We start from the raw sequence: 22754 nt of genomic DNA, 5'->3' as shown, positions 1-22754 counted from the left end.
TCCCTCCCAGCCAGGTGATACCTTCTTGTTTTCCATGGAGTGCTCTTGCTCAGAAAGGCCCCGAGAGGGACACAGAGGGACTCCAGATGGGGAGATGCTTGGGATCTCTCTGCCTTTTTGGAATAATGGAAGTCACGTGTCTATTTATAATATGGGACAAACATTTAGCAGCTTGGGACTTTCTAGATTTCTGCAGCCAACTTGGAAAGCACCTACACCACACCGTCTGTCAGTCGATGGTGCTGCGATGCATGTGTATCTCCTCAGCTGCCCCATGGGCCCTGGTGGCTGAGGACAGTGTCTTCTGTATTCTGTGAGCCCCCGTGGCCCCCAAGTGGGCTGGACTCGCAGGATCCTGGTGTCGCCTTGCCTGAACACAGACCAGCAGGGAACCCAATGTTCTCCTGTGAAAGGGGAAAAATCAGTTGTGCCTTGTGGTGTGTGGTCATTGAGGGCCAGTCCTAAAAATAACACAGTGTATTAGTCAGGATTAGATTTGGCTGTGAATAATAGGAAAAGCCAAATAACAGTGGTTTATACAAGATGGAAGTTTATTTCTCTGTCCTGTCCAAGCCCAGAGCTTTGTGGTCCAGGCCTGGTGTGGTGGTTCTGCTCCATCAATTCCTAGGGTGTGACTTCATATGCTCATGGTTCCGGATGGCTGTGAAGCTTCCGCCATTGTGTGTGTGTTCCAAGCAGGATGGAGGAAGGAAGGAAGGGGGCTCATAGGAAGGATCTGGAACTTGCCATGGGGCACTGCCCCTTATGTTCCATCAACTAGAATTTGTCACCTGGCCCCAGGTATCTACAAGGGAGGCAGGGGGTGTAGTCTTGGCTTTGGGCAGCCACGTACTCAGCTAGCTGTCCTTGTCCCTCATCTGGTTTGTTTAATACAGATGGAGGGAAGGAGAGGGGTTGAAGGCATTGTGGCATTTTCATCAAACCTGAGTACGTTCCCAGGCTAAGCTGGGCCAGTGCTTCGAGGGTGGCAGAGTCCCATGCAGGGAGATTTCTCAGGACGAGGCCAGTCCTGCCTGCGGACCAGAAAGCCACATGCCCCAGGCCAAGAAAGGGAGAGAAAGGCTTTTGAGGGGCTGGAGTCAGCCCCATGTTGTGGCTAGAATAAGGGAGGCGAGCCACCCTCTTCTAAGAGGACAGAATCGTGCTGAGAAGGTGTGTCCCGTGTCTGGGCTGCTGGGGCCTGAGGGTAGGATGCGCTCACCTGTGGAGAGTGGTCAGGAGGCTGGGGGCTCGGGCTTGGGAGAGATGAAGAGCCACAGGTGCCATGACACAGGTGGACTGGACGCAGCGATTGTGGGGTGGCCCCAGGACAGGAGCTCCACCAGGAATGCTCTCCTTGCCAGCCTGTGGCAGGCATGGAGAGTGGCAGAGGTCCTCTAGGGGTGTCCCCACTGCACCCTGTGTTTGCCCATCTTTGGATTCTCCAGAGATCTGGAGCTGTATTTGAATTCCCTTGATTTTCAGGTACTGGCGGCTAATGAGAGGGGAAAATAACAAAACTGTAAGGTTCAAGCACCTTGCACATGTGGACTGCAGACTTCCCCCACCCCAGATGAAATGCATTCTCTGAGTCTTCGGGGAGGGCAGGGGAGGACCAGGGGAATATGTGGAAAAGTAGCTTCTCTTAAGATAGCTTAACATTAAAATGTTTTTTATTTTAAAAATGTTTTAAATATCAATTAAATTTTATTGAAGTATAGTTGATTTACAATGTTGTGTTAGTTTCAGGTGTACAGCATAGTGATTCAGTTATACATATATATAATATATATATATATTCTTTTTCATATTTTTTCCCATTATAGGTTGTTACAAGGTATTGAATATTGTTCCCTGTGCTCCACAGTAGGACTTTGTTGTTTGTCTATTTTATAAATAGTAGTTTGTATCTGCTAATCCCAAACTCATAATTTATCCCTCTCCCCTCCCCCTTTGGTAACCATAAGTTTGTTTTCTATGTCTGTGAGTCTGTTTCTGTTTTGTAAATAATTTTGTTTATCATTTTTTAGGTCCCACATATAAGGGATATCATATGATATTTGTCTTTCTCTGTTTGGCTTACTTCACTCAGTATGATGATCTCCAGGCCCATCCATGTTGCTGCAAGTGGCATTATTTCATTCTTTTTATGACTGAGTAGTATGCCATTGTTAGATACCAGTTTTTTATTTTGAAAAATTTCAAAACTACAGAAAAGTTTGAAAAAAGACTACGGTGAACTCATGTCCCTACTCACCAGGGGCTAACATTTGCTCTATTTGCTCCCCACCCCCAAACCACGTGAAAGTCCCAGACATCAAAATGCTTCAGTGAACTGTCTATATTCAATTTCTTGTAATAAGCTATAATGGAAAATAATCTGAAAAAATATCTATCTATATATGAATGTATATGTATAACTGAATTGCTTTGCTGTACACCTAAAACTAACGATGTAAATCAACTATTCTTCAATAAAAAAAAATTTAAAAAATGATTCACCTCTGAATACTTTAGCCCGTTTCTCCTGAGAACAAGGCCATTCTCCTTGTATCCACAGTATAATTATCATATCCAAGGACGTTAGCTTATTTATCCAACATACAATCCATATTCATATTTTTCTCACTTGTTCTCAAAATGTCCTTTATAGCCTTGCCCCCTCCGTCACCCCTGATCCAAGATCCCATATAGACAGAGCCTCCTGTCGGGCACAGGTAACCCACCATGGGGAGTTCCAGAGGTGGAGGGCTCCCCCCAGGCCTGGAGGCAGGCAAATCAGGGTGCTGGAAAGGGTCCTCTGTTTTCCCTAAGGTCCTGAATTCTAGGAGCCCCCGGCCCCTACTGGAGCACCTGGCGACAAGTGCCAGGGTCTTTGCTGGCCGCAGAGCAGGCAGGAGCCCCTTCTCTGCCCTCCATCTGTTAGGGGAACTGAGGAGGCTTTTTTTTTTTTTAGTGGAGGTACTGGGGATTGAACCCAGGGCCTTGTGCATGCTAAGCATGCGCTCTACCACTGAGCTATTTCCCACCCTTGAGAGGGAGGCTTGTTTGCCCCACACTGAGGGAAGGGCCTGCTGCTCTACTGGCAGCTTCTCCCAGCCCAGGGGTCCGTCAGCAGGGTGATCCCCCCCACTCTACTGCTGCCCCACGCTGGCCCCCACTCACCACAGCTCCTCAGCTAGCCACCTAGTCACTCTGCCCTCCTGAGTGCCACCCCCAAGTCCACCCTGAGGTGTCATCTGGATGTGTGACAGTGATGACTTCCGTCTCCCAGCCAGAACTCAGACTTCCAGAGGCTCGCTGTTGTTTGCAGGCCCACTTCACGGAGGCAGCCTTCTGTTTTTAACTTTTAAACTTTTTCTTTAGGAAAAAAACATTTCAGAAACATATAATCTAGCTGGTGAAGGTCTCTTGTGATCTCAGACCCCAGACAACTTTATTTTATTTTTTAAATCGATCTCATCTTAGTTTTTTTTTTAAATGATTCTTATTTTTTATTGAAGTGTAGTCGATTTACAGTGTTAGTTTCAGGTATACAGCAAAATGATTTCAGTTTCGTCCTAGTTTTAAAGAGAAGGAGGCTGGGGGGCAGAGGTTGTACAGGTCTGGGTGACCCCCAGAGATGTGAGGTGATGGGCCCCACAGCAGAAGCCAGGACTCTGCCTCTACTAAGCCGTGTGGCCCTGGGGAATTCATATCGTTGGCCCTGCTTAGCTGTTTCCTCTCTGCAAAGTGGGAACCTTAACCCCTGTCTTGTTTCCCTTGAGGGTTGTTGTCAGTAGCAAAGATAGGAAAACTGCAAAGACACAACCCCACTCCCCCAGGCTGTATGAATGGAATGATTTTCTTGGGAACATGGGTGGCCACAGGCAGAGGGCGGCAAAGGCCCTGAGCTGAGGGAGCACAGGGGGACTTGGGGGTGCACTGGGTGAGGAGCCATGACCTTTGTCCAACTTTGAAACTGTTACAAATAACTATACTTAAAACAAAATTCCCAAAGTAATCATGTTCATTGTAGGAAATTTAGAAACGATGCATAAGTGAAAAAGAAAATAAATACTATACTTATTCCCCCAACTCAGAAATAAGTACCATAATGTTTAAACATCTCCCTGTCTTTTGTGCCTGCTTTTTTTTGAGTGCCATCTTTGGTCCCAACAAGGAGCTGGGCAGGCTGGGAAGGTGAAGTGATGGAGCTTTTGTTGCATCAGCAATTGTGCATCTGGCTCCTCCCGTGAGCCAGGCAGCTGGACAGAGCCAGGAAGGACACAGGATGGCTCCTGCTGGGAACAGCATGCAGTGGAAGGGGATGGAGTGTCACACTTTGTGATGCTTACAATGGGCTGTGGGAGTTGAGAGGTGGGGGTGAGTTTGTAGTCAGGGAGAGCTTCCTGGAGGAGCTGGGCTTTAACTTCTAAGGGTGGGTAGAATGGGGGTGGGTGGGGGAGGAGGGCAGTCCAGGTGAGGGGAGTGTGAGACCTGCTCCTTGCTGCCTGGCCCTCCTTTGTGGGTCCTGAAAACTGCAGCTGCCCTCAGGTTGTCACCTATTCATCTCAGAAATATTTCCTGAGCATCTGCTGGGGCCTGGATGCTGTTCTTGCCCTGCGGCCACAGCGTGGACAAATTAGGCACTGTCCTGTTCTTGGAAAGTTGGGGAGTCTGCTGTTACACACATAATCCCACCAATGAGGCAACTGAAAAGTGAAAGGTCATAAGCTGGAGAAGGACTGAGGAGGGATGTGGGCAGACAGCATAGTCAGGACCTCTTCAGAGAGGCTTCTGAGGGGGGACATTTGAGCCAGGACTACGGGCAGGGGCAGCCACGTGAATGAGCTGGAAGAGGAGTGGTGGTGCGAAGCTTTTGTAAGGAAGAGAGGGCCTGGGGTGTTGGGAGGAGGAGGGGGACACGGCCAGTGGGTGGTGCTTCATGGCAAGGGTAGGGGCTGGGGGCCTGTCTGCCGGGGTGAGGGGTTTGCATGTGACAGCGTGATGGAAGGAAATGACATGACCTCTGCCCAAGTGCCCTCTGCCTGTGGTCATCTGTGTTCCCATGATAATCATTCCATTCCTACAGACTCGTGGGGCTTTTTTGTATCTTTGTGGTTTTTCTCTGTGACTGACAGCAACCCTTAAGGGAGGCGAGGCGGGGTTTACGACACCCGCTTTACAGAAGAGGAAACGGCTAAGCAGGCTAAGCAGGGCCGACAGTGTGATTTTGAGCTTTAAAGATGCATCCGGCAGCTGCATGGAGGCTGAATCACTGCGGGACAGAGGGAAGGAGGGAGGCTCCTGCAGGCTGTTGTAGTTGGTCTAGCCAGGGGCCAGGGGGTAGTGGCAGAGAAGTTGGACCAAGTAACAGTGCAAACCTGATCATCTATGCATGGGCTTTCAAAGTGGGCAGAGGACTTGCCCAAGGCCTCAGTGCAGAGCTGGGCTCTCCTGGCTCTTCATTAAGGCCAGGAGCAGACAGAAACCTCTCTCAGTGGCTTACTGGACAGAGTGAAATGGGGAGAGTTAAAATTGTGTATTACTGGAGTGGAGCAGCTGCTGTGGTCCAGCCCTGCTCTGCTCTGGTGTTTGCCTGGGATGAGAGCCAGGGGGCTGCTGGGCCCACTTATTCCTCCAGCCTGCTCCTTTTATAGGCAGGGTCTGGGCACTGCCATGGTCCTGGCTAGGGAGGTGGAGATCTGGTACCAGTCAGTGGTTGCAGGGAGAGGATATGGAGAAGGTGGGGCGAGAGTGCAGGAGGGTGGGGCCTGGGGTGCTAGGAAGGGCTGCTGACGAGTTGTGCCCTTGCTGTGTGTTGGGCTGGGTAGGTGTCACCTTAAAACATGTCCACTTGTTCATTCCCATATGATCTGATTAAGGAGGTACAGTTTATAGTTGGAAAAACTATGAATCAGAGAAGTGAAGCCACGTGCCACACAACTAACACATGGTAGCTATGGGAATCAGCCCTATTTCAGCCCCAGAGTCTATGCTTTCTGTAGAGAGAGTTGAAACCACTGTTTCTGCCAACTAGGTGTGAGGATGTTAGGGAGTCCTCACTTTTCTATCTGTTAAGTGGGAATGCTAGCACTGCCTTCCTGGGGTTTCCTCATGCCTCAGACAGAGGCTTATTCAGTTCTTACCCGCAGCAGGCATTGGGCTCAACTCTCAGGACCCTTAGCTGACCGAAGGGGGCCTCAGGGACCATGGAGAACTTGAGACTCAGCAGCACTGTCCAACAGAAATACAGGCTTCCCCGATATCCAAAAGTGAGCGTCCCTGTGAAAGCTTTCGTGAGCTGAAAAGGTGTAAAGTGGAGAAGCAACTACCTTAGGACGTATCTTGTGCTAACAGTGCACAAAATAAGTCAGATCAAGCAGGGATGCTCACAAACACGTTTCAGAGCTGTGGGGCCTGAAGCTGAGAAGCTGAGTGTGGTTCCCAGGGCAGGAGCTTGGTGGTGCCATCCTCGCCACTCGGGGCACGCTGCCTCTGTAATGGCTCCTGCAAAACAAACGCTCAACGCTGTTTTTTGTTTCTCAATTTTTTTTCATAAAAGCAAAATCCTCTTGGGATTTCTTTAGGTTAGCGAAAACCAGTATTAATGCAGGTCTTTTGTAAAAGCAGCGTGGTGTTTAAGTGAACTTTTGAAAAATGGGGGATACCTGTATATAGTGAGCTATGTGTGTCATTTTAAATAGCAACATAAAAAAGTAAAAAGAAGTAAATGAACTTAGTTTTAGTAACATATATTATTGAACTCAATGTATCAAAATAGTATCATTTTGACAGTATAATCAATTTCAATTGTTAAAGCGATATTTCACTTTTTTTTTTTTTTTTTGCCCAAAGTCTTTGAAATCCAGTATGTAGTTTACACTTGTACCACATCCCTGTGTGGACCAGCCACATTCCCAGGACTCAGTAACACAGCCCAGCTCCTAAGTCTGAGGGATCAGTGCTCCCTGCAGTGTGGGATGTGGGAACAGCTGATTTTCACAGAGCACTTGCTGACCAGGCCCTATTCTGAGGACTTTACATACCTTATGTAGTGGACCCTTGAACAACACAGATTTCAACTGTGCAATCTGCTTAACATGTGAATATTTTTTAATACATACCTACTGGAGTATTGTACGGTCTGTGCTTGGTTGAATGCATGCATGTGGAACTGCAGGTGCAGACATTAGGCTGCTCAGGGGATCAATGTCCCTAAGCCTAGTGTTGTTCAAGGGTCAGCTGTAGTCTTTAGCCTTCACAGCAACCCCACAGGGGAGGTACTGCTGTTGTCCTCATTTCATAGGCGTGGCAACTGAGGTCCGGAGAGAGAGGCTGGCTGAGGCTGCATGGCAGGTGAGCTGTGGAGCTAAGGAGGAAGGTGTGACTAGAGGGACGAACTCCTCTTGGTTTTAACAGGTTTATTTAGGCAAATTTCTTATGAAAAAATTCACCCTTTTTGAGCATACAGTTTAGCACTGGCAAAGGTACATAGTTGTGTAACCTCTGTGTTCACTGTGTGGAGCCATCCCTTCCCCTAAAAGGTGCCCTCAAGCCCCTGTGCAGTCAACTCCCTTGCCTCTGACAACCATCCATCTGCTTTCTGCCCCTGTAGTTCTGCCTCTTCCATGACGTCATATAAATGAGGCTATATGGTTTGAAGTCTTTGAGGCCTGATTTGTTTCTTGTGTGATGTTTTTGAGGTACATCCATGTTGTGTGTATATCAGTAACGGCTTCCTTTTTTTGGCTGAGTAGTATTTCATTATATGAATATGAATTCAGACATTTCATTTTTCCATCTGTTTACTGGTTGATGGACATATGAGCTGATTTCAGTTTGGGGCTATAATGAATGAATAATACTGCTGTGCACAGGCCCTTTTTTGGAACATGGTTTCACTTCTCTTGGGTAGTTAGTTACCTGAGAATAGAATTGCTGGGCCATATGGTAAGTGTATGTGTAAATTTGTAAGAAGCTACAAAGCTGTCTTCCAAAGTAGCTGTGTGATATTAACACTTCAGCACTGTGTCTCCAGTTCCTCCACAACCTGACGAACACTTGACATTGTTGGTCTTTTAAAATTGGTTTTTCTGGTGCATTTTGCTGATGACAGAGTAACATGCTATAAAAGATGCTGAACATCTTTTACATGCTTATTTGACATCCATTTGAACCTTCAAATCTTTTGCCATTTTTAATTGGATTTTTTGTAAACTTAATATTGAGTTGAAAGAGTTGGCACCTCTTTTCTTGGGATTAAATGAGATAGTATATGTCAAATGCTTTGCAATCAGAGATCCACTCATTGGCCCTTCTGGCGTCCCCCTGTCAACACTTAGGGTCACTGTCTATCTCAAGCACCTGTTGAGACCCTCCCCTTCCTGCTCACCCCGGCAGGTACAGGAATCACACTCTCGACCAGCACCCCCTAGCGGTACAATGTCTGCTCAGTACCATCTCCCTGTGCTCACAAGAGAATCTTCCCCTGTGCCTCAGACCAGTGTTAGCATGACCCAGCCAGGGGGCTTAGGGTTGAGAGGCAGGAGCCCTGGGTCCTAATTCTGTCTTTGTGACCATTTCCCATATGACTTGGAGCTCATCACTTTCCCTCTCTGGGTCTCTTTCCTCATCTATAGAAAGAGAAGGTTGAACTAGCTGACCTCCGGGGGTGTAGCCAGCTCTGAATCTCTGCTTTTAGGGCCCTTGGTAACAGCCGTTTGCGGAGGCTCCTGTGGTCAGAGCTTTCCCTAAGGCAGGACTTGGGATTTTGTGAGAGGGTTGGGGGCAGGAAAGGCAGGACAAAGGAACAGGGAGGGGTGGTGGCTGGGTCAGAAGCAGATGGCCAGCTTTCTGCTTCAGTTCCAAGAGCCAGAATCTGCTTTGGAAAAGCCACTATTCATCTTTTCCAAGCCCACAGGATTTGACAAGCTGGAGTTCATGGCTGCAGTTCTGTGACCAGGACAAAGAATAGGGGTGGCAATTGTGAGCTTTGGACTAGAAATGGGAAAACAGACATGAATGGTGACAATTCGCTTCTACCAAGAACCACATGAAAAGAAATGGACTTGGGTTGCTGAGATGTTTAGAGCTGGGGCCTTAGGAATCAGCTGTTGAACCTCTTTTGTCTGTCATCCCCTATTCTAGGGCCCAAAATGGGCGTCTGCAGCATCCCCTTGGCTTGAATACTGCCCTTGACGAGAGGCTCACTGTGCCAGCAGGCTGGGTGTTTATACTGTAGCATCAGGCAGCTAGTTGATGAGTTGGAGCTAATATTCCAGCTCCTGAAATTTGATTCTTCTTGGAGAATCGAGGTCACCTCTCTGCCAAGGATTCCATAATGCGATTTCTTTTCTCTCAGGTCTGACTGCCATGTGATTGCTCAGAGGCAGAAGGATGGCATGTCCACGTGTGGAACTTTCTCAGATGCTCTTCGAGCTGCAGCCCAGATGATTCTGTGGCTTTGTAACTGGTCACTGAGGGCTTCTGTGAGTGAGATGGGGCCTGGAGTCCTCCTTCCCTACGTGGGACACCCTGTATCTCTCTGCCTCTCTGGGAGGCCGTATCTGGGTGCCCTGGCAGAGAGTGGAGAGGATGGGGGTCCCTAAGGTCCCTGAATGGGGGTTGAACAGATCCAAGAGGGAGGTGAGAGCTTGTGGGCTGCTTTTGCTGTCAGGGTCAGCTGTGATGAGGAGCGAGGCAGGGAGCTGTGATGAGGAGCCATTACTAACTGCTGCCACTGCTGCCACTAACCAAAGGTCAGCTGTCCTCACCTGAAATGGACACAGTAAGGCCTGGACATTGCAGAGTTGTTGGGGGCGGGGACCATAATGTTAAGCATTTAGCATGGTGCCTGGCACTTAGTAGGTGCTTTGAAATGTGAACAAACAGAAGCTAAGGAGAAAGGGGAAGGGAACCTGTATTTGGTAGGGAATGTTCTTCCCTCAAAGCACGGGGTTCCTTTTTTATTTGCCAAGAACCCCTCAAGCAATCTGGCAGAAAACTCTCGGACCCCTTCTCAGAGTAATGTTTTTAAATGCACAAAATTAAATATATGGGATTACAGGGGGGTGAATTTTATTGAGAGCTATCAAAATACTAAAAACCAAATTGGTGATGAAGTAGTAAGTGTCCTTAGTTATTCTTGCATTAACGAGATAATCCATTAGGTAAGTTAAGGTTAAATTTTATTTTTAAAGATACTAGTGACAAGGCTGCTGTTGCTCAGCTTTGGTGGGGACGTTCAGCTGGGGCGTACCTTTCAGAACACGTGCCCCGTGTGATGGACAGACAGACTGCAATTGGTTTGACAGTTCCTGGTGTGGAGAACCTCACTTTGCAGATGGCACGGCAGCTTCTTTACAGCTGCTTCGTGAGGTGAGGCTAGGCTTCTCTCTTGGATGGTCACATTCTCCACGCTTGTTGAGTTAAGCTCGGCTCTGAGAACCTCGGATCCCACCATGGGGGCCTGAGACCACCAGGTGCTGAGTTGCCCAGGGTTGACCAGTCCTGTCACCCCAGGTCTGTGCGCTGGGATCCCGGCTCTGGTCATCATGGGGATGTCAAGCAAGCGATGACTGATCCCTGCACAGCTGCAGTGTGATGTGAAAATGTCTCTGAGCTCAATGGCCACCATGTCCCTGTCTCCGCCACGTAACAGGGGCGGCCTTCACTTGTGGTTGAAGGAAATGCCAGCTTTTAGTTAGAAGTCAGGAAAATAAGGCAAAGTTGTTTGCAAACAATTCAGGCTCTTAGACCCCCTTACTGTCTGGTCTCATCCCAGTCTAGCCCCCATGCTCCCTCCTAGCAGACGTCTGAGCACCGGGGACCCAACCCACACCCCTGCCCTTGCTGACCCCTCACCCTGGACAGCAGTGGAGTGACCACTAGGACTGCCAGTCTTAGAAGCGAGATCCATCTGAAGCTAGAAAGGGCTTTCCCATCCCTCACTGTCATTTTGTGGCTCTGGACACTGAGGCCCAGAGAGGAGAGGTAAGTTGCCAACGGCCCCACAGCAAGGATGAAGGGAGGCTGACTCTGGGCGGGGTTGTAAGAAGTTTCAGGGGAGAGTTGCAGAGTGAGAAGCCTGGGAAGCCCGATGTTTTACCCTCCTCTAGACATTTTGGAGACAGGTCAGAGGATTCAGTGCCTCCCCCACTCCTGCAGCTGTGCACAGATACTGTCTCCTGGCTGTCCTTACAGGGACCGGCTGGGGCCTTTCATTGCCTGTGGGGCCGGTGAGAGAGCTGGAGCTGTGGGGGAGGTGGGGGGAGGTGGGAGGAGAGATGGAGGTGTCAGGTCTGGCCCAGCCCCGTGGGAGAAGGGCCCAGCCTTGGCTGGCAGCTGTAGCCAGCTGTTGCCTCCTGCAGGCCCTTCCCATGTCCTGTCCGTCACTCCCTCCTTTGGGACAGCAACCTGCTCCCCTGTTCTTGGAGGAGGCTGTTCCCACCCCTGCCTCCTTGGCCCGGACTGGTGAGGGATCTGGGGAGTGTTGGCGAGCCATGCTGGGGGCATGCCGCGACAGGCAAAATGGAGAGAAGGGTCTGGCTCTGCTGATGGTTAACTGGGGATCCACCCGCTCTGAGCTGCCTATGTTTCTCTTTGGGAACAGAGGCTCATTCCTTCCACCTTCCGCCTTCCACCAGGAAAAAATAAAAAGGAGAGAGAAACTGGATCGGGTCTGGAGAGCCATGATGAGGCTCTTACAAACTCAAGGTGTGTGTGTTCACAGAGCTGTCACGCAGCTGCTGGGAGTTGTCAGGGATGACAAGACTGGACTGGAGGAGTGGGGGGGGATGGGTGGTGGTTTGGGAAGGTTCTGGGAGGGACAGAATGAGTCTAGTCATTCTGTCTAGGTGGCTCTGGGGAGGGGGAGCCTGGGGAGCACCTACCTTGGGACAAGCAACTCTGACTCTGGGTCTGGGGGAGAGAGGGCACAGTGTGAGTCCAGGCTTCATGCTGACCCCGACCCCATCATCCACTTCCTGAGGTGCTGCTGCTGGTTTTGAGAGGGCAGGGCAAGAGTCAGGTGGGGGAAGTGTGGATGGTGGGGATCAGATAGTCCCCACTGATGGGAGCAGCTCATGCCCAGCTGAAGGCATCTGGGAGGGGTTGGAGGGGTGTCTTCAGGTTCTCAGGATTGCTTATCATCCCTGTGCTTCTGCAGAGGGGAACCATCTCAGGGTGCAGGCGGGGGTGGGGGCTGGTGGGGCAGGTCGCTCCCTCCCCCTCCTGATCCTGGACCATCAGTGCCATGTGGGGCCAGCTGCTGCTTGGGTCCATGTGGGATTCCCAGCCCCTTTCCTTGCCAGCGGGCTGGTTCTCAGACTGCTGAGCCAATTCTCCCTGTACCCTTTGCCAGCTCTCAGCAGCTCTCCCGGCCTGCTTCCTCAGCCATTCTTTTATTTGTTTTAAGTAGGTTTTATTACCCAGTGTTCAGAAGCAAAAAACCAGAAAATGCAGATAAGGAAAAAGGAGAAAATAAAAATTGTCTATAATCTCATCACCTGGTGATGACTCGGGTTAGCATCTTGATGTGCGTCCTCCCAGACTGTTCTCCTGATACACGTTTATGTGTTATATGAGATTAGTATAGTAAAATGAGATTATAGCCTGCACTTGCTTTGTAGCCTGCTCCTTCCATCCCTGTTGCCTAGGTATCTTTCCACATCCATCAATAGGATATTTTTAAGGCTGTTTAACATTCCACCTTAGAAATGTCCCATAATTTATTCAACAAATCCCCTGTTGCAGGTTGTTTCCAGTGTTTTGCTACTATAAACAACAGTGTGATCAACAAAACACGCTTGTTCAATTTTTGCAAACATCCCTAACTATTTCCCAGGCAGAGAGCCCTGCAAGAGGACGTGTGAGTCCCTGAGGATGGCCGACATGCCTGAAGTCGAGCAAAAGCTTTGGTTGTTGAGATGTTGTTGACGATATTGACACTGTTGATGTAGAGTTCGGGGGCCTGGTGCTTTCTCTGAACTCTTGATCTGCTGAGAACTCATCCAGTTGGACTTCTCTGGCCTCATTTTGTGACACTCACAGCTAGCATGTTCTTCTGTGTCCTGTTTCCTCCAAATCCTTCAAATCCATCTCCTGACCTCCCTCTGCCTCTTGCCTCTGGTTCTCCCTCCTATGATGGCCTCCCACTTCCCCCAGTCTGGAAGGCCTGGCCTCTATGTGACCAGACCCAGTCACTTAGAGCCCTAGGTCCTGACCTGGTGGGGATGGTTAACCCATTCCTAATGGTCTTATTTTTCCCTCGGGGATTGTAAACTGTCAGGGGTCAGGGCCTACGTCTTCTTGTCTCTCCATGTCCATAACTACCCCCAAAGCAGCAGCAGAGGGCCAGGCACATAGTAGGCTCTCAGCAAACTTGTGCTTTGCTGAGCACCAGTGTGGAGGCAGTAGACCCGCCCTCTGTCTCCAGCTGCAGGATGAGCTGGTCCTCTCTGGGCCTCAGACTTCTTGTCTGCATATAGGGTGGGGATTAGGGATGGGCTTAGTCCTTCCTGCTGTGGCTTTTCCCACCTGCTCCTTGACTGCATGTCCTTTTACCCAACAGGTCTTGGGTCCTGAGGCTGCTGGGAGACTATGGGTACAACGGCCAGCACAGCCCAGCAGACGGTCTCGGCGAGTGCCCCCTTTGAGGGCCTCCAAGATGGTGGCACGATGGACAGTCGACACTCGCTCAGCATAAACTCCTTCCAGACCACGAGCTTGCACAACAGTAAGGCCAAGTCTATCATCCCCAACAAGGTGGCCCCCGTCGTGATCACGTGAGTGACAGGAGGAGTGTAATCGTTTTCCTGGAAGACATGGCTGGGAGAGCTACCTGGAGGGGTGGTGGCATACAGCACTTAATGTCTCCCAAATGCTTTCATAGATGGAGACACTGAGGCCCAGAGAGGTTAAGCAGTTTGTTTGGAGTCACACAGTAAGTGGGTGGCAGAGCTGGTGTCTGCTGGGGATCTTAGCCTGTATTACTCACCATGTCCATGATGCCAGGGAGTGTGGAGAGGGAGGAGTGGCTGGAGGGACACCCTTTTGAAAATAACTTTTTGTTGAACATTTTCAAAGGAAGTTTATATACTTAGATGCATAAAATTTAGATGTTTTTTTTCTCATAACCTGTAATTATGGTTTGAAACTGAGTTTAACACCAGGCCGTTAAAGGGCCTTGGGCTGAAAAAGCTGGAAACTATTGGCCAACTCTCCTAATTAGGTCCTGGGAAGGGGCTGAGGGTTTGTTCTGGCCTCATATTCTGAGAGACCTGGACACACTGCATACGTCCTGTGGGGCCAGTAGAGGAGCAGGTGCTGGGCGCCTGAGGCTGGGAAGACAGAAGGGGCATTGGATTTGTCTCCTGGTGAGTTGGGAAGCCTGCCTCAAGTTGCATCTGCCTACCAAGCTCCCCTGCCTCTGGACCTCTCCAGGACGGAGGAAGTAGGACATGGTGAGCTAAGAATTAAATATGTTCCACGCATAGAGGTTTGGCAGAGACCTAGCAAGTCCCTAGGTAGGAAGTCCCTAGATGGGATTTTCTGTATAAGGAAACCTGAGGAGTGGGAATGATAGATGTGGCCTGCTGGCTTTGGGGCTTGACAGGCAGATTGTAATCAGGATACAATACTGTGCTTGTGATCAGGCGGGGAAAAGAGATGTTACATAAAAAGGACTTGATGTGTAGCCTCTCAACCAGCAGGTGACAAAACTGGGTTTGGGTCTTGAGCACAGTGTTGGAACCACATGTCTTGAGCCTGCTTGGCTCTGCCTCTGCCTTGCTCTGTGACCTTGGGCAAATCCTTTCCCTTCTCAGGGTCTCAGTTTCCTTATCAGGGTATGTGGAGATGACATTCAAAATGTTTAACTGTGGTGTGGCTGACCTGCTGTGAAAATCCCCTGAAGTGGTACTGAGTGTGCCTCTTGCAGCCGGCCTGACACAGTGATCCTTGGGTTGTAGCTTGTTGGGGGTAGAAGGGACCTTAGAGATCATCCAGTCAGGGGTGGCAAACTGTATCCCTCCGGCCAAATCCAGCCCATCTCCTGTTTTTGTAAATAAGGCTTTACTGAAACCTGCGACTCCCATTCATTGCATATTGTCAGTGGACGCGGAGCCCTTCAACGGCAGAGCTGAGTAGTTGCAGCAGACACTGTGTGGCCCAGAGCCTAGGGCATTTACGATCTGGTCCTTTACAGAAAAAGTTTGCCAACTCCTGGTCTAATAGCTTTTAGATCAGATGTGAAAACTCATCTAGACAGGCATATGTAGAATAGATAAACAAGATTATACTGTATAGCACAGGGAAATATATACAAGATCTTGTGGTAGTTCGCAGTGAAAAAGAATGTGACAATGAATATAGTTACGTTCACATATAACTGAAAAATTGTGCTCTACACTGGAAATTGACACAAAATTGTAAACTGACTATAACTCAATAAAAAAATGTTAAAAAAATTTTTAAAAAAGAAAGAAAACTCATCTAGATACAAAAGCTTAGTTTTGGGGGGTTTGTATGCCATGAGTATTGTGTGGGCTGGCGGAGGGAACCCAGGTCTCTGGACTCCTATCTAGTGCTCCCCACCCCACTCATTCCACCACCCTGCCTTTTCTAGACGCAGTTCTTTTGTAAAGAGGAGCAGACACCAGATTATGAGCTCTGGGAGGCTATGTCTTATTCCTTGTTAGAATCAGCATGGGAGCTTTTTGTGTCTTGAGTGCATAGACCTCCCCTTGGTTTAGCATCTTCAGAAATCTGGATTTGTACCTGAGGGCTTTGTTTGAAATGGCCCTGCATGGAGGTAAAACTGCTACTAGTTACAATAATTATATTACTAAATGCTTACTGTACTTGAGGCACTGGGCTGAGCACTTACTCCATTCGTGCATTGACTTCTCGAAGCAGCCCTTAGGAGGTGTGAATTACTGTAAGTGGAGTGACAGAGCAAGTAATGCCAAAGCCATGGCGTTACAAAGCAATGGAGTTGGATTCATGTGCAGGCCATGCAATGCCAAAACCTGTGTCCTGAACTGCCTCACTGTGCTGTGGGGTTGTCAGTGTGGGGATTGTTCTCAGAGACAGTCTGATGGTGGGACCATCTGGGACCAAAGTAACTCTTATTTAAGGAGACCTTAAACAAGACAGAAGCTTCTCTCTACTCAAAAGTCCAGAAGGTACTCTGGGCTGATTTGGCTGCCCCATGATCAGCCAGGCTCCTCTCCTCTTGTTGCCCTGCCTTCATCAACATTAACTTCCTGTCATCACTTTTGGATGCTGGCCAGGGGGATGGAGGGAAGAGTAGAAGTCACACACCTTCCCCTAAGGGAATGGCCCAGAAGTTGCACACGTCACTTCTCCTCACATCCCATTGGCCAGAACTGAATCACATGATCACACGAGCCACAAGGGAGGCTGGGACATGTAGTCTTCAGCTGGCTGGCCCGGTCACAGTTCCAGGGTATTATTGCTGAGGAAGAAAGGGAGAGTGGATACTGGGGAACAGTGGACAGTCTGCCATAAATGGGTAGCTGTGTGGGTGGGGTGGGGTGGCCCCACTGTGGGACTGGTGAGGGTGGAGTGGACCCTGGCCACAGAGGTTGCCTGACTTGGTCTTCATCCTGCCTCTGGCAGGTACAACTGCAGGGAGGAGTTCCAGATTCACGATGAGCTTCTCAAGGCCCATTACACGCTGGGCCGGCTCTCCGATGCCACCCCTGAGCACTACCTGGTGCAGGTGAGGTCTGGCCCCGCTCCTTTCTCCCCCTTCTGATCTCTCCTTATGCTCCCTGCCCTCCTTCCTCACTGTTTCCCTTCCTAACCTCCTCCTGCTTTCCCCACTGTCCCCCTTTGCTTCACTGCCTCACCCATCCTCTGGGGTCTGATCCCACTTCCCCTCACCCTCTAGTTTTTGGGGATCTGTTCCCCAACTCTTGGAGCCCCCTGCTCTTCTCTCCCTATCTGTCCACTGCCTGGCCCCAGCCTGCCCACACCCCTCCCTTGGAGCACCAGGGAGAACAGGGATGGGAGCCTTAAAGTGCCGGGGCCCCAGACTGCTTCCCCCACGTAGGGAATCTCCATCCCATTCTCTTTTGAAGTTTCAGAACTTCTCTGGCACATAGATATAGATGTAGTTGTAGATCTGTCTAGATTAATCTATCGATCTAGCTGTCTGTCTATCTGTCTATCTTTTTGCCTTAAATATCCCCTAGAAAGTAAATTCTACAAGGAAGATGACTTTTCATGTATCTTGTTCACTGCTGTAGCCCCAGGCTTTAGAACAGTGCTTGGGTATAATGTAGGTGCTCAATAAATCATCAATGAACAAATGAATGGTAATCATGATGCTTTAACTGTATTCATTGAAAGAGAGTCTAGATAGTGGGTGGTGGTGGATGGGTTGATGGGTAAACTGGTGGATGACATGACCTCATGCTCAGGAATGAATCTTCTGGCTCTTCCTGCTCTCACCTGATCCCTGAGTGGTGTTTTCCTCTTTTCTCTGAGTCACTGCATCCCCCAGCTGGGGAGGAGAGAGGCCAGCCCATCCTCAGAACTGCAGGTCCCTGGGAAGTGGCTAGCATTTTTCTCCTCGTTGATTCCTGGTGCCCTAGCTGTGATTCCCTACTTGGGCCCCTTTTCTATGGGCTTTCTCTGGAGGTGAGAGGTGTTTGCCTTCTGCCTGGGGAGCTGCAGACCTGCCCTAGGACCACCTTTGGTCTTCAGTTTCCGGTCCCGGAGTGCCTCTCCCTGCTCTTCTTCTTCAAGTTCTGGCTCAGATGCCACCTCCTACATGAAGCCTTCTCTGACTCCCCCTCAGGAGGAGTGGTCTTTCTTTTTTCCACACTATGTAACACCATTCCTGGCATCACAGATAGTCACATATTTTGTTGGCTTTTTCCATGAGCCTGCAGACAACTTGAGGACCGTTTCCCCTGCCCCAATCTCCCTGCTCCCCATCCCCTGGGGCCTGGGACAGAGCCTTGTCTGTAGAAGATGTCCCTGAGTCATCTGAGTGACCCCCTGTGGCTCTCCCCCACCAGGGCCGCTACTTCTTGGTGCAGGATGTTGCTGAGAAGATGGATGTGCTGGGCACTCTGCAGAGCTTTGGGGCCCCCAACTTCCGGCAGGCGCAGAGCAGGCACACTGTATTTGGCATGGGACAGCCCAGCCTCTCAGGATTCAGGCAGGTCCTCCAGAAACTCCAGAAGGATGGACACAGGGTAAGCATGGCTACTTCCCAGGCAGGGGCCAGCCCCCCAAATCAGGGGAAAGGGGTTTCCAGAAGGGGCAACTTAAGACATTCTGGAGGGGCTTGGTCACACGGTGGGGAGGGTGGCTGGTGACCAGGACCAGGCCCTGCCAGGTCTTGAATACTGCAGTGTTCATTGTGGCCAGAATGACTGGAAAATTCTGGGTGAATTGCATTGCATTGTCCTCTGTGGACATGGGAGCCCAGAGTTTGGAAGCCCGTTATATACCCCACAGGGTGATGGTCACCGCTAACACATCCTCACGTCAGCCCATTTGACAGAGGAAAAAACCGAGGCACAAAGAGGATAAGTGACACAGTCCCTGAGTGGTGTCCCAAGACCCAAACTCAGACCCCTGGACTCCATGTGCCTGCTTTTAATGGCTCCTCTCTCCTGCCTGATGTGGATGTGGAGGTGGGGCTTTGAGTGTCTCCAGGACAGAGGCTGAGGGTCTACCGTGATTGCAGACTCATGGCTGGCAGCCCGAGGCTGATTTGACCTGGGTTAAAACGGAGCATCCTTGAGTGAACCAGAGTGGGAATGGGGTGTCAGCTGAGCACAGATCCCATCTTCCCAGCAGGTTCCTCCAGGATGGGGTCTGCCCACATATCTCTCTGTCTCTATGGTTCTCAGTAACTGAATCATTGCATAGTGGTGGTGGGCATGCATTTTTTCAGCTGATGTTTATCAAGCAAATGATTTACCCAGGGCTCTGTACTGGGAATTGTGAGGACCTGAAAGGGACCAGGACCTATATGGACTATAGGTTGGTTCCTCTACTTGCGAAGAACCTACAGTCCATGAAGGGAGAAAGATGTGTTCATTGATAATGTTAATACAGAGCAGAAATTAACACCATGAGATTCAGATGAAGGGCTGTTGGCCCAGAGAGGAGAGAGGGTCAGGAGCAAGTGGCATTTGGACTGAGTTTTGCTTTTGGGGTAGGATTCAGGTTGCAGGGGCAGGGTGGGGTGAGGGGCCCATCGAGGGGGGGAACGGCCTGCTCAGAGGTGGGGCAATGGAGAGGCTGTCCATGCTGGACAGTGGTGATGGTTCCTTCCTCCTTGGACTCCTGGTAGGAGTGCATCATCTTCTGTGTGCGGGAGGAACCCGTGCTGTTTCTGCGTGCTGGCGAGGACTTTGTGCCCTACACACCTCGAGACAAGGAGCATCTGCATGAGAACCTCCAGGGCCTCGGACCCGGGGTCCAGGCAGAACACCTGGAGCAGGCCATCCGGAAGGAGGTGAGGGCCACTGGTGTGGGTGGGATGTGCCCTCCCTGGTAGGCCTCGGACAGCTGAGTGGAGCCCCAGCCCATGGCCCTGCGCTTTGCTCTCACTGGCCCACACTCGCCTGCTTTTCTGCCCTGCTTGGGCGAGTGGCTGCTGCAAGGCCGGCTCCTGGGCGGCCAGGGGAAGGACTTCTATTCCCAGCTCTGTTTGCCTCCGCCCCTTTCCCATCCCACTTTTCTCCTCCATACTCAGCATTCTCATTTAGAAAAGGGTCTGGGGGAGGGGAAAGAGCACTAGACTCAAAGTCCCAAGACTGAAGTTCAGCCCTCTGTGAGCTGTGAGGCCTGGGCTGGGTCACTTCTCTCGATGAGCCTTTGTTTCTGAGGTTCCTCTGTCCTCTTCCTCCGCAGCCTGGAGGTTTGTCAGGGTCTCTGAGGTTGTTGACACACCACAGAGGTGTGTAAATAGTGTGAGTGGGTCATGGTGCCCCTCCCCCCCCCCCGAGATATCCACAGGCAGGAATGAAGGCTGCACTGGCCTCGGTTGCCTCCCCATCTCCCTCTGAGGCCTCCTCTCCTCCAGCTCCCAGCTGATCAGGCTTCCTCCTGTCCTTCTGTCTGGCGGCTTAGCTAACTCCTGCTGCCCACTGGGCAGAGCCCTTCCGACCTGGCCCCATTGTGGCTCATGTCAGCCTAGGCCTGGGTGGCTCCCTGGGGCCAGCAGCCACCCCTGTCCCACCAGGACTCCCAGGGCACAGAGAGCACCTCTGGCCAGTTCCATGGCCTCTGGGTGGCCTAGGTGCTCCAGCACTCCGCCAGGAAGGTCTGTCATGGCCCTCTGGCCCCCCACCTCTGTCTAGATTCACGACTTTGCCCAGCTGAGCAAGAATACGTACTATGTGTACCACAACACCGAGGACTTGCGGGGGGAGCCCCATGCCGTGGCCATCCAGGCCGAGGACGACGTACACGTGACTGAGGAGGTGTTCAAGCGGCCCCTCTTCCTGCAGCCCACCTACAGGTACCGAGGGCCAGTCCTGCGCAAGACCCCAGTGTGCTAGGCCTGTGTGCCCGCTGGGCCTGCCCTCCAGCTGTGGCCTCAGTCTTACCATCTGCAGGTCGGGCTGAGTTCCCCACACCTGTCTGTCCCACGGGAATGTGGGGACACCCAGGGTGTGTGGCCTGCCTGATGGGCTGCTCCCTGTCACCTGGCAGGTACCACCGCCTTCCCCTGCCGGAGCAAGGAGCCCCTCTGGAAGCCCAGTTTGATGCCTTTGTCAGTGTCCTCCGGGTGAGTTGGGGTGGAAGGGGTGGTGGGAGTGCAGGTGGGTGCTGGGAGAGTGGGTCTGTGTCTAAGCTCTGTCTCCATGGAGATGCCTGAGGTGGGTGTGGCCTCTGGAGGAAGGCTTTATTCTGTGCTGTGTTTGGAGTTGAGTGAGTCGGGAGTGTGTGTGTGTGTACCCATCTTTGTTTCTGTGTATGTGTGTGGGGCTTGTGTGTGTCTTTGTGTGGGTGTGTATTTGTAAATTCTCTAATGACAGAGCCCAGCGCTGACCATCTGGAGGACAGGACTCTGGCTGTGGCTTGGGTACTAACTTGCTGTGTGATCTTGGACGAATCTCCTAACCTCTCTGGCCTCAAGTTTCTCATTTCTTTCCTGGATCTAAAAACTCTTACCCTGTAGACTCTTTAGCTGATAGTTCCTGAGTACTGGGGGTGTTCCTGTCCCAACTCCCTTGGGAGGTCACCTTATTGAATTTGCACCTCACAGCAGTGTAAATATGGCCTTGTTCCCTCTGAGTGCTCCTCACTTCCAGGCCTCATTTTGCTCCCTGGGGCCTGAAAGTAGGCAGGGCCTGTGCTCCTGGGGGCAGGTAGAGCACATCTGGCTGTGGGGTTTGGCAAGAGGCTGAGCTGTCTGGAGGGGGAGGCAGATGTCATGATGCCGCTTCCCCAGCTTGGTCCTCAGTTGTTACCTGCTATCCATGGTCCTTCCCCAGGAGACCCCCAGCCTACTGCTGCTCCGAGACACCCACGGACCTCCCCCTGCTCTGCTCTTCAGCTGCCAGACAGGTGTGGGCAGGACCACCCTGGGCATGGTCCTGGGTACCCTCATCCTATTTCACCACAGTGGGACTGCCTTGAGGCCGGAGTGAGTGCCGTGGGACCCAGTGCCCCAGGGGGCTGCGGAGATGAGGAGTGGAGGGGGAAGGCTGCCCCAGGGTGGTGGGGACGTCAGAAGCCCACAGCTGGAGCTGGAAATTGGGCATCTGGGGTTCATTTCCTGATTTGCCACAGACTTTGCCGGGTGACCTGGAGAAAGTCACTTGATCTTTCTGGGCCTCGGTTTTTCCAGTGGGGCAGATACCCCTTGCCTCCTCAGACTGATTTGGAAGGAGAATGTGGAGCCTGCAGTCTTGTGCCTCTCAGCGGCCTGATGAGCGGGAGGGTGTTGACAGGGGGCTGTCCTCGAGGCCTTTGGGAGCGCTGATTGTGCTATTGCCCTTCCTTGTCAGAGTTGTCCCCATGAAGACCCTTAAGCCACTGCCCATGGAGCAACTCCAGGTGGTACAGAGCTTTCTCCACACTGTGCCCCAGGGGAGGAAGATAGTAGAGGAGGTGAGCAAGGGGGCCAGGCAAGGAGCTGGGGCAGGGCAGGGGAGAGGCACTCGCTCCCCTCACTTGTGGGGCCTCCTCTTCCCTTGCCCGCACTTCCTGGCTAGTCATTCTCTTTGCCCCTCTCTCTCCCCTTCTGTCTCCTGCGGTCTTTCCTTGGCCCTGCTCCCTCCCCGCTGCTGTCCCCCTTCCCTGCCCTGGTCCCTGGCACCAGGTGGACAGAGCCATCACCGCCTGTGCAGAGTTGCATGACCTGAAGGAAGCAGTCTTGGAAAACCAGAGGAAGCTGGAAGGCAGCTGGCCAGAGAGCCCAGCCCAGGTGAGGCACGGAGAGCTGCTGCTTTTGCCCAAGCCTGGCAGCCTCGTTTGGTCAGGCCTGTTGACTGGCTTCCTTCAGACTGACTTTTCCTGATTGCTGCTTCTCCCACAAGAAGAGCAGTTTTCAGAGGAAGGGGAGATTGGGAGCTGGGCCTGCAGGAAGAGGGGAAGTTTACTTTCCCTGACCAGGACCCCTCGCTGCAGAATAAACAGGATGGAGGAAGGGGCTGCTGGCGAGGTGCTGGGGACCTCTGGCTCCAGATGCTTCCCAGGCTGTTCCTGGCTCCCCTGCTAATAACACATCGCTGTTTCTTTGAGAAGGCTGGGGTCTGGTCCAGCCACTG

The 22754-nt window shown here is 51.3% G+C and overlaps 1 protein-coding gene across 6 annotated transcripts in view; it reads left to right on the top strand.

The window, feature by feature from the left end:
• Window positions 1-22754, top strand: part of PALD1 (phosphatase domain containing paladin 1) — an 80756-nt gene that overhangs the window by 23796 nt on the left and 34206 nt on the right. For 5 of the 6 annotated variants that reach the window (XM_032470201.1, XM_032470203.1, XM_032470198.1 and 2 more), the window contains exons 2-10: window positions 13556-13769; window positions 16627-16729; window positions 18036-18215; window positions 19325-19489; window positions 20337-20497; window positions 20692-20767; window positions 21477-21628; window positions 21993-22095; window positions 22307-22411. In XM_032470201.1, coding sequence (XP_032326092.1) covers window positions 13585-13769; window positions 16627-16729; window positions 18036-18215; window positions 19325-19489; window positions 20337-20497; window positions 20692-20767; window positions 21477-21628; window positions 21993-22095; window positions 22307-22411 — 1230 coding nt within the window. In that variant the 5' untranslated portion in view covers window positions 13556-13584. Of the gene's footprint in view, window positions 1-10722; window positions 10978-11596; window positions 11701-13555; window positions 13770-16626; window positions 16730-18035; window positions 18216-19324; window positions 19490-20336; window positions 20498-20691; window positions 20768-21476; window positions 21629-21992; window positions 22096-22306; window positions 22412-22754 lie in introns of those variants that run through there. The other variant, XM_032470199.1, reaches the window with a different exon arrangement.

The sequence above is a fragment of the Camelus ferus genome, chromosome 29, assembly GCF_009834535.1.
Source record: "Camelus ferus isolate YT-003-E chromosome 29, BCGSAC_Cfer_1.0, whole genome shotgun sequence".
NCBI classification, from domain to species: domain Eukaryota; kingdom Metazoa; phylum Chordata; class Mammalia; order Artiodactyla; family Camelidae; genus Camelus; species Camelus ferus.
Note: the sequence above shows the minus strand (reverse complement) of the source record. Positions and strands in the feature narration are given on the sequence as shown.